The sequence below is a fragment of the Rattus norvegicus genome, chromosome X (genome assembly GCF_036323735.1).
Source record: "Rattus norvegicus strain BN/NHsdMcwi chromosome X, GRCr8, whole genome shotgun sequence".
In the NCBI taxonomy this organism is placed as follows: Eukaryota; Metazoa; Chordata; class Mammalia; order Rodentia; family Muridae; genus Rattus; species Rattus norvegicus.
This window is the reverse complement of record NC_086039.1, coordinates 44,125,906-44,141,803: the sequence shown is the minus strand read 5'-3', so window position 1 is coordinate 44,141,803 and position 15,898 is coordinate 44,125,906. Positions and strand designations below refer to the sequence as shown.

The 15,898-nt window shown below is 42.5% G+C and overlaps 2 protein-coding genes across 2 annotated transcripts in view; both read right to left on the bottom strand.

Moving 5' to 3' along the window:
• Magea10-ps4 (MAGE family member A10, pseudogene 4) overlaps window positions 1-3,115 on the bottom strand; it is a 49,537-nt gene extending 46,422 nt beyond the window's left edge. Inside the window, 1 exon segment of the mRNA XM_063280518.1 lies at window positions 1,077-3,115. The gene's annotated coding sequence lies outside the window, so the exon portion shown is untranslated.
• Window positions 3,116-10,552: 7,437 nt separating this feature from the next.
• Cldn34b3 (claudin 34B3) lies at window positions 10,553-15,332 on the bottom strand. The gene is made up of 2 exons (XM_001056075.6): window positions 15,170-15,332; window positions 10,553-11,425 (listed from the first exon to the last, which is right to left on the bottom strand). The coding sequence occupies exon 2, from the start codon at window positions 11,404-11,406 to the stop codon at window positions 10,780-10,782; it is 627 nt and encodes a 208-aa protein (XP_001056075.1). The 5' UTR covers window positions 11,407-11,425; window positions 15,170-15,332; the 3' UTR covers window positions 10,553-10,779.
• Between the last annotated feature and the right edge of the window lie 566 nt (window positions 15,333-15,898).

The window sequence follows — 15,898 nt, the reverse complement described above, 5'->3', positions numbered from 1 at the left end:
AGCAGAGGCTGAATTCTGCATCTGGGGCCATGTTTAGTGCCCAGTAACAATGGCATGTGACACTTTCTCTGGACTGGAGCTTTTATGGTCCACTCTCAGGTCTAACTTCCTCCCTGAATGTGAGCTAAGCTTATTTCTGAGAACTTCTTAACTATGCCTGTATTCGTGGACCACAAAGTTGGACCCAGCAAGCATCTCCTGCTAAAAGCTTGTTACATTCCATGCAATGCTAACTGAAGGGTGAAATTGGCATTATTATTGGTCCTTATGTCCTGATGGAGACTTTTTGCCTGCCCTAGGCTCTCACCCACATTCAGAAAGCAGGGTGTAGCTGTATTGCTACAAGGAATCTCACAAGATGTTGCAGAGTCTGGGAACTGTTTGTATGCAGATGTGGAAGCTTGGATAACACCCCTACTTGTTTCAAGATCCTGAAAATGATACAAGTTAACCAGGTGGTTTGGGCTTACCCATCTAGAAACAATCTTCCAAAAGCCACTCTCATCTAGCATCTTTATTTAAAATGATTGTGATGTCTGATTTCTGAATTGGTAACTATTGCCATAGTCCCAAGAGAAGGAAGGGAATAAGATTATTTCAATTAATTTTCCCTTGTTTAAAGTAGCTCACATTTTCTATCCAATAAATTGTGGGGTCACTCATCGCCAAGCAGGGTTTTCACACTACAATCCTGGGAACATGTTTCACCCAGTATACTATTCCACCTCCTTCTCTAACAGAACAACTTAAAATATTGTCTTTCCTTTGTCCTCAGGTATCATGGAACAAAGGGTTCACTCCTACAGGTGAGCTCTACTTGAAGCTAGGCTGACATTAGGGATGGAATTGCATTATTTCTGGAAACATCAGAGTGGAAGGTGTGCTTTCCTCCACCCTAAGCTGTCATCTCTGGTACAAAATTGTTCTAGAAACCTGAGAAAAATCCCCCAGTGGCACAGTATGGAAGGTAGGGGGTGTCTGTCTTTCAAACTCAAGACCATGTGTGGAAACTGTGTTTGTTGGGGTGGGGTAATCAATGTATCATGAGTAGATTTGGAGTCAGAGGGATTTCTTACCTCAACTGGAAAGGCACAGCGAGGCCACCAACAATCCAGCTGTCTCACAATATGGTGCTGCATCCACAAAGTCACCAGATGTTTAGGACTGGACAATCACTCTATCTCAAAAGTCAGCACAGAAATTTTCATAAAATTAAAGAACCTCAGAATACATCCCCAAATTCCCGGTGTCACCACAATTAGATGGGTGTAGATATCTGTCTCATTAGCTAAAGTCAGCACTGAAGCACTCTTTAAACTCAACAAAATCTCACAAAATGGAATTCAGGTTTCAGAGTTCACTGATAACAGAACTGAAGGTCCAGCTCTTTCCAATAAGTAGTGCCTGTTTGCGTCAAGACCCCAAATGAATACAAATCTAACTTAATTCTCTGGTCCTATGGATCCTGGATCCAGCTTCAGAAACCCACTAACGTTTACTCCCCATGTAAACTTCACAAGGAAAATGTCACCTGATCCTGCATCTGTGAGTACCTCTGAAATAGCACCAAAGAGTCTCAGAGGAATCTCATTCCCACGAGCATGCCCCTGTTTGGTGCAGGTTACATCATTAAAACATTAGCATTCGTGGTTCCCTTAAAAAAAAAAAACAAAAAAACAATGTTTCCACAATCCGTTCAAAGCTACTCGTTTCACTCATCTCGAGATTCCACCTGAATTCCTCCGGGAATGTTAGAAAAAGGAAAAGACAGTCTCCAGAAACCCGAAGTAAGGAGTTCATTCCCACAAGCTTACTCAACTGGGGGTTAGGGAGGCCAAAGAGATGCAGCTGTATTATTTGGGGAAGCTTCTCTCCTGAAAGGTACCGAGTGAGCCTGAAATTCTTACACCAACTGGCAGAGAGAAGCGACCTCCCTTCCAGGCATCTCACTAAATGGCGCCGAGTCCACAAAGTCTCCGGATATGAAAGCCTGGGGAGGCGCTCTATACCACAAGTCAGCACCGAGGTTCCTTTAAACTCAGGAAACTCAAAAATGTTCTCGCAGCCCCCTATGTCGATAGATATAGATGACTGTGGAGTGTCTCATACACTACCAGGTCAGCACCGAGGCATCTTTGAAACTCAATGGACCTCAGCAAAAGGCCCTCAGCCTGCGGACTCCTCGGCCATGGAAACCAGAACAATAGTCTTTCGAGAATTGGGCTCCGTTTGCTTCAGGACCCCAAAACGACAAACATCTACCTCATTTGTCGGGGCCTGTGGTCCTTGGATCCAGCTTAAATAACCTACACATCCACTTTGCATCAGAATAAAAATGTCACACCGTCACGCATTTCTGGGAACACTGGAAATGGTGCCCAAGGACAGTCCTGGACAAGTAGATTAGGCGCTCATTCCCTCGCAGCTGTCCCAATTTGGTGAGGTTGTATTCTTAACACCATATGATCTGGGTGACTTTGGTCCAACCACTGTTTTCACAGTCTAGTCTTAGCTACCTGTTTGAAATGGCCAACTATTCCATCGCTTTTCCTCAGGGAAAGTTTACAGTGACTTTCGACCATCTCTAGAATCCAGGAGTACGGAGTTAGTTGACAAAAAGTTACCTGACTGGGAGCTAAGCAGACTAAAGGGGTGAAGCACTATTATTTAGGATCTTTCTGTCCATGAAGGTTTCAGAGCAAGCCTGAAATTCTTACCTCAACTGTAACAGCGAGGCGACCACCCTTCTAGGCGTCTGACAAAATGGCGCTGAGTGTACAAGATCACCACCTGTGAAAGCCTGGGGAGGCGCTCTGTTCCAGAAATCAGCCCAGAGTTTCCTTTAGGCCTCAGGAAACTCAAAAATGTTCCCGCAGTCCCCGTGTTACGAAATATATGACTGCAGACGGACTCACATGGCCAAGTCCTCACTGAGGCATCCCTTAATCTCAGGAAACGTCAAAAAACAGTCCTCAGGCTCTTCTCTTCACCAACAAGGAGATTGGGGCCCAAGCTGTTTCCGGTAATGGGGCTCACGTTTAATTCCAGATCCAAAAATGATACAAAAGTAGTTTGTCTGAGCCTGTGGTTCTTGGATCCACCTTAAACAACCTATTCTTCCACTTTACATCCTCAAGCATTTCTGGGAACATCAGAAATGGTGCCCAAGGACAGAGTCCGGGATAAAGTAGAGTACGGGTTTATTCCCACGCTGCTGCCCCCGTTTGGTGAGGTTATATTATTAACACCATATGATCTGGGTGACTTTGGTCGAACCACTATTTTCACAGTCTATTCTTAGCTACCTGTTTGAAATGGCCAACTATTCCATCGCTTTTCCTCAGGGAAAGTTTCCAGTGACTTTAGACCATCTCTAGAATCCAGGAGTAAGGGGCTAGTTCACACAAAGTTACCTGACTGCGAACTAAGCAGACTAAAAGGGTGAAGCACTATTATTTAGGAACTGTCTGTCCATGAAGGTTTCAGAGCAAGCCTGAAATTCTTACCTCAACTGTAACAGCGAGGCGACCTCCCTTCTAGGCCTCTGACAAAATGGCGCTGAGTGCACAAGATCACCACCTATGAAAGCCTGGGGAGGCGCTCTGTTCCACAAATCAGCCCAGAGGTTCCTTTAGGCCTCAGGAAACTCAAAATGTTCCCGCAGTCCCCGTGTTACGAAATATATGACTGCAGAGGGACTCACATGGCCGAGTCCTCACTGAGGCATCCCTTAATCTCGGGAAACGTCAAAAAACAGTCCTGTTCACCAACAAGGAGACTGGGGCCCAAGCTATGTCCGGTAATGGGGCTCACGTTTAAGTCCAGATCCCAAAATGATACAAAAGTAGTTTGTCTGAGCCTGTGGTTCTTGGATCCACCTTAAACAACCTACTCTTCGACTTTACATGCTCAGGCATTTTGGGAACATCAGAAATGGTACCCAAGGACAGAGTCCGGGATAAAGTAGAGTAGGGGTTTATTCCCACGCTGCTGCCCCCGTTTGGTGAGATTATATTCTTAACACCATATGATCTGGGTGACTTCCGTACAACCACTGTTTTCACAGTCTAGTCTTACCTACCTATTTGAAATGGCCAACTATTCCATCGCTTTTCCTCAGGGAAAGTTTCCAGTGACTTTAGACCATCTCTAGAATCGAGGAGTAAGGGGCTAGTTCACACAAAGTTACCTGACTGGGAACTAAGCAGACTAAAATGGTGAAGCACTATTATTTAGGAACTGTCTGTCCATGAAGGTTTCAGAGTGAACCTGAAATTCTTACCTCAACTGTAATTGCGAGGCGACCTCCCTTCGAGGCGTCTGACAAAATGGCGCTGAGTGCACAAGATCACCACCTGTGAAAGCCTGGGGAGGCGCTCTGTTCCACAAATCAGCCCAGAGGTTCCTTTAGACCTCAGGAAACTCAAAAATGTTCCCACAGTCCCCGTGTTACGACATATATGACTGCAGAGGGACTCACATGGCCGAGTCCTCACTGAGGCATCCCTTAATCTCGGGAAACGTCAAAAAACAGTCCTCAGGCTCTTCTCTTCACCAACAAGGAGCTTGGGGCCCAAGCTGTTTCCGGTAATGGGGCTCACGTTTAATTCCAGATCCCAAAATGATACAAAAGTAGTTTGTCTGAGCCTGTGGTTCTTGGATCCACCTTAAACAAACTACTCTTCCACTTTACATCCTCAGGCATTTCTGGGAACATCAGAAATGGTGCCCAAGGACAGAGTCCGGGATAAAGTAGACTAGGGGTTTATTCCCACGCTGCTGCCCCCGTTTGGTGAGGTTATATTATTAACACCATATGATCTGGGTGGCTTTGGTCCAACCACTGTTTTCACAGTCTAGTCTTAGCTACCTGTTTGAAATGGCCAACTATTCCATCGCTTTTCCTCAGGGAAAGTTTCCAGTGACTTTAGACCATCCCTAGAATCGAGGAGTAAGGAGCTAGTTCACACAAAGTTACCTGACTGCGAACTAAGCAGACTAAAAGGGTGAAGCACTATTATTTAGGAACTGTCTGTCCATGAAGGTTTCAGAGCGAGCCTGAAATTCTTACCTCAACTGTAACAGCGAGGCGACCTCCCTTCTAGGCCTCTGACAAAATGGCGCTGAGTGCACAAGATCACCATCTGCGAAAGCCTGGGGAGGCGCTCTGTTCCACAAATCAGCCCAGAGGTTCCTTTAGGCCTCAGGAAACTCAAAATGTTCCCGCAGTCCCCGTGTTACGAAATATATGACTGCAGAGGGACTCACATGGCCAAGTCCTCACTGAGGCATCCCTTAATCTCGGGAAACGTCAAAAAACAGTCCTGTTCACCAACAAGGAGACTGGGGCCCAAGCTATGTCCGGTAATGGGGCTCACGTTTAAGTCCAGATCCCAAAATGATACAAAAGTAGTTTGTCTGAGCCTGTGGTTCTTGGATCCACCTTAAACAACCTACTCTTCGACTTTACATGCTCAGGCATTTTGGGAACATCAGAAATGGTGCCCAAGGACAGAGTCCGGGATAAAGTAGACTAGGGGTTCATTCCCACGCTGCTGCCCCCGTTTGGTGAGGTTATATTATTAACAGCATATGATCTGGGTGGCTTTGGTCCAACCACTGTTTTCACCGTCTAGTCTTAGCTACCTGTATGAAATGGCCAAGTATTCCATCGCTTTTCCTCAGGGAAAGTTTCCAGTGACTTTAGTCCATCTCTAGAATCCAGGAGTAAGGAGCTAGTTCACACAAAGTTACCTGACTGCGAACTAAGCAGACTAAAAGGGTGAAGCACTATTATTTAGGAACTGTCTGTCCATGAAGGTTTGAGAGCGAGCCTGAAATTCTTACCTCAACTGTAACAGCGAGGCGACCACCCTTCTAGGCGTCTGACAAAATGGCGCTGAGTGCACAAGATCACCACCTATGAAAGCCTGGGGAGGCGCTCTATCTCACAAATCAGCGCAGAGGTTCCTTTAAACTTAGGAAACTCAAAAATGTTCTCGCGGCCCCCTATGTCGCTAGATATAGATGACTGTGGAGTGTCTCATATACTACCAGGTCAGCACCGAGCATCATTTAAACTCAATGGACCTCGGCAAATGGCCCTCAGCCTGCGGACTCCTCGGATATGGAAACCAGAACAAGAGTCTTTCGAGAATGGGGCTCTGTTTGCTTCAGGACCCCAAAACGACAAACATCTACCTCATTTGTCGGGGCCTGTGGTCCTTGGATCCAGCTTAAATAACCTACACATCCACTTTGCATCAGAATAAAAATGTCACACCGTCACGCATTTCTGGGAACACTGGAAATGGTGCCCAAGGACAGTCCTGGACAAGTAGATTAGGCGCTCATTCCCTCGCAGCTGACCCAATTTGGTGAGGTTATATTGTTAACACCATATGATCCGGTGACTTTGGTCCAACCACTGTTTTCACAGTCTAGTCTTAGCTACCTATTTGAAATGGCCAACTATTCCATCGCTTTTCCTCAGGGAAAGTTTCCCGTGACTTTAGACCATCTCTAGAATCGAGGAGTAAGGGGCTAGTTCACACAAAGTTACCTGACTGCGAACTAAGCAGACTAAAAGGGTGAAGCACTATTATTTAGGAACTGTCTGTCCATGAAGGTTTCAGAGCAAGCCTGAAATTCTTACCTCAACTGTAACTGCGAGGCGACCACCCTTCTAGGCGTCTGCCAAAATGGCGCTGAGTGCACAAGATCACCACCTATGAAAGCCTGGGGAGGCGCTCTGTTCCACAAATCAGCCCAGAGGTTCCTTTAGATCTCAAGAAACTCAAAAATGTTCCCGCAGTCCCGGTGTTACGAAATATATGACTGCAGAGGGACTCACATGGCCGAGTCCTCACTGAGGCATCCCTTAATCTCGGGAAAGGTCAAAAAACAGTCCTGTTCACCAACAAGGAGACTGGGTCCCAAGCTATGTCCGGTAATGGGGCTCACGTTTAAGTCCAGATCCCAAAATGATACAAAAGTAGTTTGTCTGAGCCTGTGGTTCTTGGATCCACCTTAAACAACCTACTCTTCCACTTTACATGCTCAGGCATTTCTGGGAACATCAGAAATGGTACCCAAGGACAGAGTCTGGGATAAAGTAGAGTAGGGGTTTATTCCCACGCTGCTGCCCCCGTTTGGTGAGATTATATTCTTAACACCATATGATCTGGGTGACTTCCGTACAACCACTGTTTTCACAGTCTAGTCTTAGCTACCTATTTGAAATGGCCAACTATTCCATCGCTTTTCCTCAGGGAAAGTTTCCAGTGACTTTAGACCATCTCTAGAATCGAGGAGTAAGGGGCTAGTTCACACAAAGTTACCTGACTGCGAACTAAGCAGACTAAAATGGTGAAGCACTATTATTTAGGAACTGTCTGTCCATGAAGGTTTCAGAGTGAGCCTGTAATTCTTACCTCAACTGTAACCGCGAGGCGACCTCCCTTCCAGGCGTCTGACAAAATGGTGCTGAGTGCACAAGATCACCACCTATGAAAGCCTGAGGAGGCGCTCTGTCTCACAAACCAGCCCAGAGGTTCCTTTAAACTTAGGAAACTCAAAAATGATCCCACAGTCCCCATATTACCAAATATATGACTGCAGAGGGACTGACATGGTCGAGTCCTCACTGAGACATCCCTTAATCTCGGGAAAGTTAAAAAAAAAAAAAACAGTCCTCAGGCTCCCCTTTTCACCAATATGGAGACTAGGGCCCAAGCTGTGTCCGGTAATGGAGCTCCGGTTTGATTCAGAATCCCAAATGGTACAAAAGTAATTTAATTGTCTCAGACTGTGTGTGGATCCTGGATATCTGCTTTTCGACTCTCTGTGACAATAAAATTACCACATGTTCCCGCATTTCTGGTATCCTCTCAAATGGTGCCTAAGGAGAGGGAGAGGCTGATTCCCAATTGGGTGCTTCTGTTTCGTGCAGGTGACATCATTAGTAACCTACTATGTGTGTCAATCTGATCCAACTACTGCTTCCACAGTCCAGTCTTAGCTGGTCGTTTGACACATCCAACTATTCCACAGCTATTCCTCAGGGAATGTTTGAAAATGGCAACTTTAGACAGTCTCCAGAATTGAGAAGTAAGGAGCTTATTTCCACAAGGTTACTCAACTGGCAGCTTGGGAGGCCAAAGGGATGAAGCTTTATTATTCGGGGAGAACATCTATCCTAAAAAGTTTCAGAGTGAACCCAAAATTCTTGCCTCAACTGGGAAAGCTAGACATTGTCCCTTCCAGGAGTCTCACAACATTGCAAAATTTTATTATGTAGTTTGATCTTACAGAGGCAGCGTCTCCAAGGTCCACTCTTAGGTTTGCTTTTTCACTCAGTGTGCTAATCAATAGTTTTTCCCTCGTGGACTATTTATAAATGGAAGCTATGTATAAATCGTCTCTAGAAATTTGAGGCATCAGCTCATTCCCACAACTGGACCACCTGGTTCTCCACAGAGCCAAGGGATGAATCTGCATTCTTTAAGTACTGGTTATCATGGAAAGAAAATTATGTAGTCAACACTAATCTCTTTTTTATTTGTGTTTTTCTTTAATTAAAAATAATTTTTTTCCCTAAAGTGTATTTTGATTATGATTCCCCCCATAATCTCCCCAGTTTTTCCCACTTCACACCTTGTCTGGATTCATACCTTCTCTGCATCTTCTAAGAAAAGAGTTAACTCAGGAGTAATAATAAAATAAAATAAAATAAGAGAAATAAAAACAAAGAAATCATAATGTGACAAAAACAGCCAAACAAGAAAAAGAGTCAAAGAAAAGGCACAAGAAACATATATGCAGAGACTCACACTATTGGACAGACTGGAACCCCAGAAGAACACAACTACAGAACTCACATTAAAGCACATTGATCTTGTTTTACCTTCATGACTTTTTATATCTTTTTTCCTTCTTTTTGGGTGTAATACCTTTCAGTGTGTAGACAATTCATATGCTGTTCATCCATTCATCCATTAATGGACCTTTGGGTCATTTTTATCTTTTTCTCTTCTTTTTTTCTTTTATCACTGTGTTTTAATTTATATTTAAGTTTTATCCCCTTTCCAGGTTTCTCCTCCAGAGTCTGGCTATACCACTCCTCCCACCCCTGATTCTATGAGAGTCCTCCTTCACGAAAACACACACTGAAATTCCCCTACACTGGGGCATCAAGCCTTGAGTGAACCAAGGCCCTCTCCTCCCACTGATGAACAACAGTTAGGCCATCATCTGCTACATATACAAATGGTCCACTCGTTTTTTTTGTTTTGTTTTGTTTTTTGTTTTTTGTTTTGTTTCTTGAGATGGTGGCTTGGTCCCTGGGCACTCTGGGAGGTCTAGTTGGTTGGTATTGTTCTTCTTATGAGTTTCCACACCCATTCAGCTACTTCAATCCTTTCTCTAACTCTTCCACTGGGGATCCCATTTTCAGTTCAGTGGTTGGCTTTGACAGGAGCCTGATATACCTAAGAAGTGCATGCTAACAGGAGCCTGATATAGCTGTCTCCTGAGAGGCTCAGCCAGAGCATGACAAATACAGAAGCGAATGCTAGCAGCAAACCATCGAACTGAGAATGGGGTCCCCATTGGAGGGGTTAGAGAAAGGATTGAAAGAGGTGATGGGGTTTACAACACCTTAAGAACAAGAATACCAACCAACCAGTGCTCCCAGGGACTAAACCACCATCCAAAGAGTACACATGGACAGATATATTACTCCAGCTACATATGTAGCAGAAGATAGCCTTGGTGGGCACCAATGGGAGAAGTCCTTGGTCTTACCAAGGCTAGACCCCACAGTGTAGGGGAATGTCAGAGCAGGGAAGCAGGAAGGGGTGGGTGGTTGGGTGGGAGAACACCCTCATAGAAAAAGGGGGAAAGATGATTGGATAGGGGGTTTACATTTGAAATGTAAATAAAAATCCAGAAAAACTTTTTAAAATAATTTTTAAAAAGAATGAAATCATGAAATTTGCAGCTAAATGGGTGGAGCTATAAAAAATCACCCTGATTGAGGTAACTCAGACATAATAAGACAAACTTGGTATGTGTTTGTTCCTTTGCATTTGCAAATAATAGCAATCAAGTCTCAATTAAGAAATCTACAATCAGCCAGGCATGGTGGCTCATACCCAGCACTCAGTAGACAGAGGCAAGCAGATCTCTGAATTTGAGGTCAGTCTAGTGTACAGAATAATGTCCATGACAGCCAAGGCAAGACACCCAATCTTGAAAAGGGAAACAAACAAAACAAAACAAAACAAAAGGAACAACAAAAAAGGCTACAATCTATAGAGCCACAAAGGTTATCTGTATAGTAATGGGCAATGGAGGAGTCTGGATTTTCCTTGGAAACAGACTTAGAGTAGACAGACATGGATATAAGGGGAAGAGGGAAGAGTCCAGGTTCTGATTTAGCCTTAAATTCAAGAGCAGTGTGAAAGTTTAATGTACTGTGACACTCTTTTCTATATGGATTAGGTTTACTGATTACTTACTTTTGTTGACAGCAAGTAAAACACAAATTCAATACTACCCATAAAATAAGATTTTATTTAATAAAAGCCCGCAATCCAAATAATGAATTAAGGCAACACAAAAGAAGCCAAAAAAGATAAGGGAATGTCAACTGAACTAGTTTTCGTCATAGGCCTCAATTGGCATTCTTTCAAGATGTTTGGAAATTTATGTAGACACACGAAGAATAGTCAGTATCTTTGCTGGCATTTCAAGTCTATGTTAGGTAGTAATTTACTTTTAAATTTTGGAATGGGGCGACTTGCCTAAATTTGAAGAAAGGCAAATTGTACCACTTAGTAGAAAGAAAACCGCAGCTATAATTGCCAAAGCCATGGCACTTCCCATCTTCTGAATGTCTGGGTGGGAAGGCATATGGAAAGATGGTGGGAAGGCAACCCCCCATTTGCGCACGATGGCTATGTAATTGAACAAAACAGCAAGGTAAAGAAAGCTGCTAGCAATGATGTTCAGAATCCCTGAAAGGCTGAATGGATTGCAGGTGGCATTCCTCCGTACTCTTCCCATACTCACATTCGAAAGAGCAATAATGGTGGTGATTTTCCCAAAGAGCCCAAGAAAGCTAGAAACCAGCAGCAAGTGCTGGTTTATTCGAATATACAAAGGAACGAAGGAATCACGGTAGTTGTATTGGTGACATAATCTGTTGTTGCTGGAGTTGCTGTCAGTGTGGAAAATGCAGGCTCTCCATATGCCCACAAAAGCCACTGTAGGCTTGAGGATCACAGGGTCTTCATAGTGCCACACTTGCCACTGAGGGAGGCCTATGGATATGCAACAAAGTAGCCAGGCCACTGTGGTCAAAGCAAAACCTCCCATTTGGTAATGGCAATTTTTCATCAGCATGATGGTGAATACTTGTGAACTGCAATGACATACAAGGTGAGGATGGTTACTTGGGACATGAACAATACACTCAGATTTACAGTACTATGGTAAAAGTTATGTTTGAGAGAGTAGTTCTTGATTTGGAGGACTGCAACTGTTTAAGTAATGTGAGAAAACTCTAAGAAGGCTCCTGTGGCAATATTGCCAGGCTGATAAATAATCCACATACCTTCTAGAATTTTTAATTCTTACATTAGGTTTTGAACTACTGGAAATCCTTCTGCCTCTAATTCTCAAGGAGTCCCTACAATCATGTTTCTGGGCATGTATATGGATGTACATGTACATGAATGCTTGCATGCATGTGTGCATGTGTTATATATCTTTGTTTGTGTGAATGTACGTGCATGTAATTATGCACATGTGTTAGATTAGTGCATGTCAGTGAAATGTTCTACCACAAATCTACACCTCTATAATCAGAAGAGATTCATAGGATGTGTTTTCAGGAAGTCTCTATATATGTGTCCTTCATTGTGGCCCCAAGAAAATTTAAGGATATATTCAAAGTGGACCAAAGGGAACTCAGACCCCTGAAGTCAACAATCTATTAGGTTCGAAGAATTTATAATAAGAAAAAAAGGTAACTCCCTTTTTATTGATCAAGAAGCAACATTTAGAGGCAATATGGGTTTAACTTTTAATAATCTTTTGTTAATTCCATAGATTGCATGTGCAGTATGATTTCTAGGTGGTATTTGTGAACGATGGACTCAACAGGAATCAATATATGTATATATCTAAATGTATGCTCTAGTTGAGCAAAGGATAAAAAGATAAAGTCACATGTGGGCAGAAATTCTTAAAAGATATTCTCCCTCACTCAATCAAATGTAGAACTCTAAATGTTAGAAATGAGGAGTGTGGCTATCACCTCATATCTGAGTCTGCTCAGAAATGAAAGCTCAAGTTATCTATCAGTCTAGCATTGGGTGCAGGCAAATGGCAGGTATAGTTTAAGGTAAATGGAGGCAGTGAGGCAAGACAAGTCATCCAAATCAAACTTTGGAAAGCATGTGGAAAAGTGTCTAAGAGTCTTTCTTAGTAATAATTTGAACAGTGGCATAATGTGAGGGATTGTTGAAGTTGTAAGCCAGAAACCCATTGTTATAACCAGACTCTTTCTGCAAAGGACCTCATTGAATATCCTGTATGCCCTCAAAATTGTTCTGTAATCCAGAATGCTCTTGAAGTTGTAGTCCTCTTGCCTTTGCCTACACCTGGATACTACAATATATTCATAAAAATAGAACTTAGAAAAGCAAATATTAATATTTGTATTAAATCCATGAGCTCTATGTTTTTTCAGGGTTTTGAGAAATAAAGAAATATAGACTCATTCTCTAGGGAAAAGCTCTAATCAGAGATTCCACTGACAATGGTTTTAAAAACCTGCTCTGTTTCATTCTTATTACAATCCTAAGTAAATCAAAAGCTCCTTGTATGTGTTGGCACCCTCTGAGAGTTAGGAATGGAGATATAGGATTTCATAGAGTAGCAGAAGAAACAACCCTGTCCTGGTGAAAGAAATTGGAAGAACCAGAACTTCTCAGAATACAGTAACTTGAAGGATGCTTAACAAACATGCTTTCACAAGTAGCACACTGGTTGATCACACAAACAACTCAAGGGGGCAGAGTGGGACAAAAATGGTCAAAATTAAAAATTCAAATATGGTGTCTACTGAACACATTAACTCTTTCACACAATATTGTTTTGTTTCACCAACATAATGCTTTTGAACCACCAAATCTTAAATCTTCTCTGTTGGTTATCGTCTAGCTACGACCACCATATCTCAGAGAAAAACCCAAGAGGAGTATAAAACATTTCAATTATGTCATATGTTAAGATATTTCAGCCTATCAATTTTGACTCTGTGGTTTTCAGGGATGAAAAAAACAGAATATCTCTGTGGCAGGTGTAAGTGACAGTGGCTACTCATCTCATAGTGGACAGGAAGAAGAGAGATAGTAGGAAACAGAGATAAGTGGAAACCATCAAAAACATGCCTCTTCCTCTCTACTTTCCCCAGGTATCTCCTTGAGTTCCCAGAATGTCCTAAAATAGCACCACCAGGTACAGTCCAAGGATTTGATATATGAAAAAGAAAACATGGAAAGAGAAATGTAAAATGTATGTTATATGGGGGAGGGGGGAATAGGAAATCTAGTGTTGGAGCCATATACTGCTTTCAAGAAGATAAGTTTAAAGGAAAGCCTGATACAAAATGAAATAAAACAAGTGATGCCTTCAGGAAAAGACACTATCTAGATAAGCTTCCAATGTTTTGAAAGGAATTAAAAGGAAGCTTAATCAGCAAAGAAAGTCATTAACAAATGAAATTTTATGGAAATGTAATTCAAGGAGTGGGCCTGAATCCAGACCGAAAAAACAGCATAGCTTGGAACCATCAGCCACGTGACCCTGGATTTAGAGTGAAGATGGATAAAAGAATCTCCCACCATAGATAAGGAAAGTCGCAAAGCATGTTGTGTGGCTGAAGAGTACCTGTATGGAGGCCCAAAAGGTCCATTTTATGAAGTTATAAAAGTAAAGCCTGGTATGATTTGGGGACCTCAAATCATGGGAGATGCAAAGGCCATAGAATACCTGCTACAAAATCTGCATACAAGGTGTGAAACCAGCCTAGGGGAGAGAAGTGTGTTGCATTCAGCAAAGCTGGAGAGAAAGGATCATCTATATTGTTTGCTGTGAGACATAGACACAATTTACAATTTTTCTGCTAGCTTCTTATCGCAGTTTGGTCCAGTATTTCCTCACAATGCAACAATGAAATGATAATGTATATCCTCTGCCATTGTATATTGTCAAGTATGTGATTTGCTATTTGAATTTACACGTGCTATCAGTTCAGAGATTGTTTTGAGTCTCAAGAGAGACTTTGGACTTTGAGAGAATGTTGAGACTATGAAGGTATTTCAGGGAGTTTGGAGGCTGGATGGAATGTGGTTTTGCATTTTGATATTGCTGCAAAGTTTATGGGGGCCAGAGAATGTAGTGATATGAATGAGGGTTATTGATATGTATGAGTGCTGTGTCCCTAGATAGTGAATTGTTTGAGAAAAAATTAAATGTGACTTTGTTGGAAGATGGTAGCTTTGTTGAAGGCAATGTTGCTTTTGGTGGTTTCAAAAGCACATACAATGCCCCAGATTCAGTCTCTCTCTCTCTCTCTCTCTCTCTCTCTCTCTCTCTCTCTCTCTCTCTCTCTCTCTCTCTCTTCACTTGCAATTGCTGACCACATGTGAGTTCTCAACTATGAATGTATTGCTTCCTGTCATGATATCATAGACTAATCCTCTAATACTGTGAGCGAGGACCCAATTAAATGCTTATATTCATAAAAATTGCCTTGACTATGATGTCTCTACCCTAATCGAACAGTACACAAGACAGAACGTATCTCAAATACCATGGGATTCAACTAAGGAAGTCCCTGGGTGTTCAAATCTATAAAGTCAAAAAACATGATGGTGGTTGCTAGGGCCCAGAGGAGGGAGAAATAAAAGTAGACATTGCTAAGTATAAATCAGTTAGAGAAGATTAAAAGTGGTAATGGTTTCACAAGACAAGAGCAAATAGTTTTTCTGTTGTGGAACTATCCACTTAAAAGTGTCAGTGGTGAATTTTGGTATGAATGAGTCTTTAACCTCATTTTTCAAAGTATACAATAAAGTTGGATGGAAACTCTACTAACCAGAGACACAATCTTCAAGTGAACTGATGGTAGGTGCTGTTGCTTGGCAGTCAGTTAGGTAAGGCAGTGAAGATGACAAGGAAATTGGTCCTCTCACTAGCCCTTTGAGGCTCCTTGCTGGCTTCACCATCAGCTCTAAGCATTTAGCCTACTACTGAACTAGTTCTAGTTCTGAGAACTCTATGAACTCATCAAATTCCAGTCCTCGCTGACATCACTGTCCTGTGTTCTTTTATTAATGTTTGAGTACCATGAGACTATTGATACTGTGGGGGAGATTGTTGTACTGTTTGTGCTTTCTTTTGTAGTGTACTTTCTTTTCAACATTTGAAGTATTTAGTGGGTTTACTAATAGGACTCTCTACTTATTTTACACCTGACTGATTCAGACTTGTGAACAGTTTTTTTTTCCTTTTCTCACTCCAAAGAATAGTTACTATTTACTTACTTACATCCCAAACTCTATTCCCCACTCCTGGTCCCTTCCTCACATAGTCTTTCCCTCATCTCCCATCCCCTTTTCCTCTGAGAGAGAGAGAGGACCCACTGGGTATCCCTCCACATACCCTGGCATATCAAGTCTCTACCAGATTAGCCACATCCTCTCCCATTAAGGCCACACAAGACTGTCACAGAGACTGAGCTGCATGTGTGCTACATATATGCCAGGGACCATGTATGTTCTTTGCTGGAGACTTGTTCTGAGATCTCTCAGAGTTCTAAGTTAAT

Coding starts and splice junctions, on each gene's coding strand:
- Cldn34b3 (XM_001056075.6), bottom strand. CDS start 11,406: ATGCTGATGAAAAATTGCCATTACCAAATGGGAGGTTTTGCTTTGACC.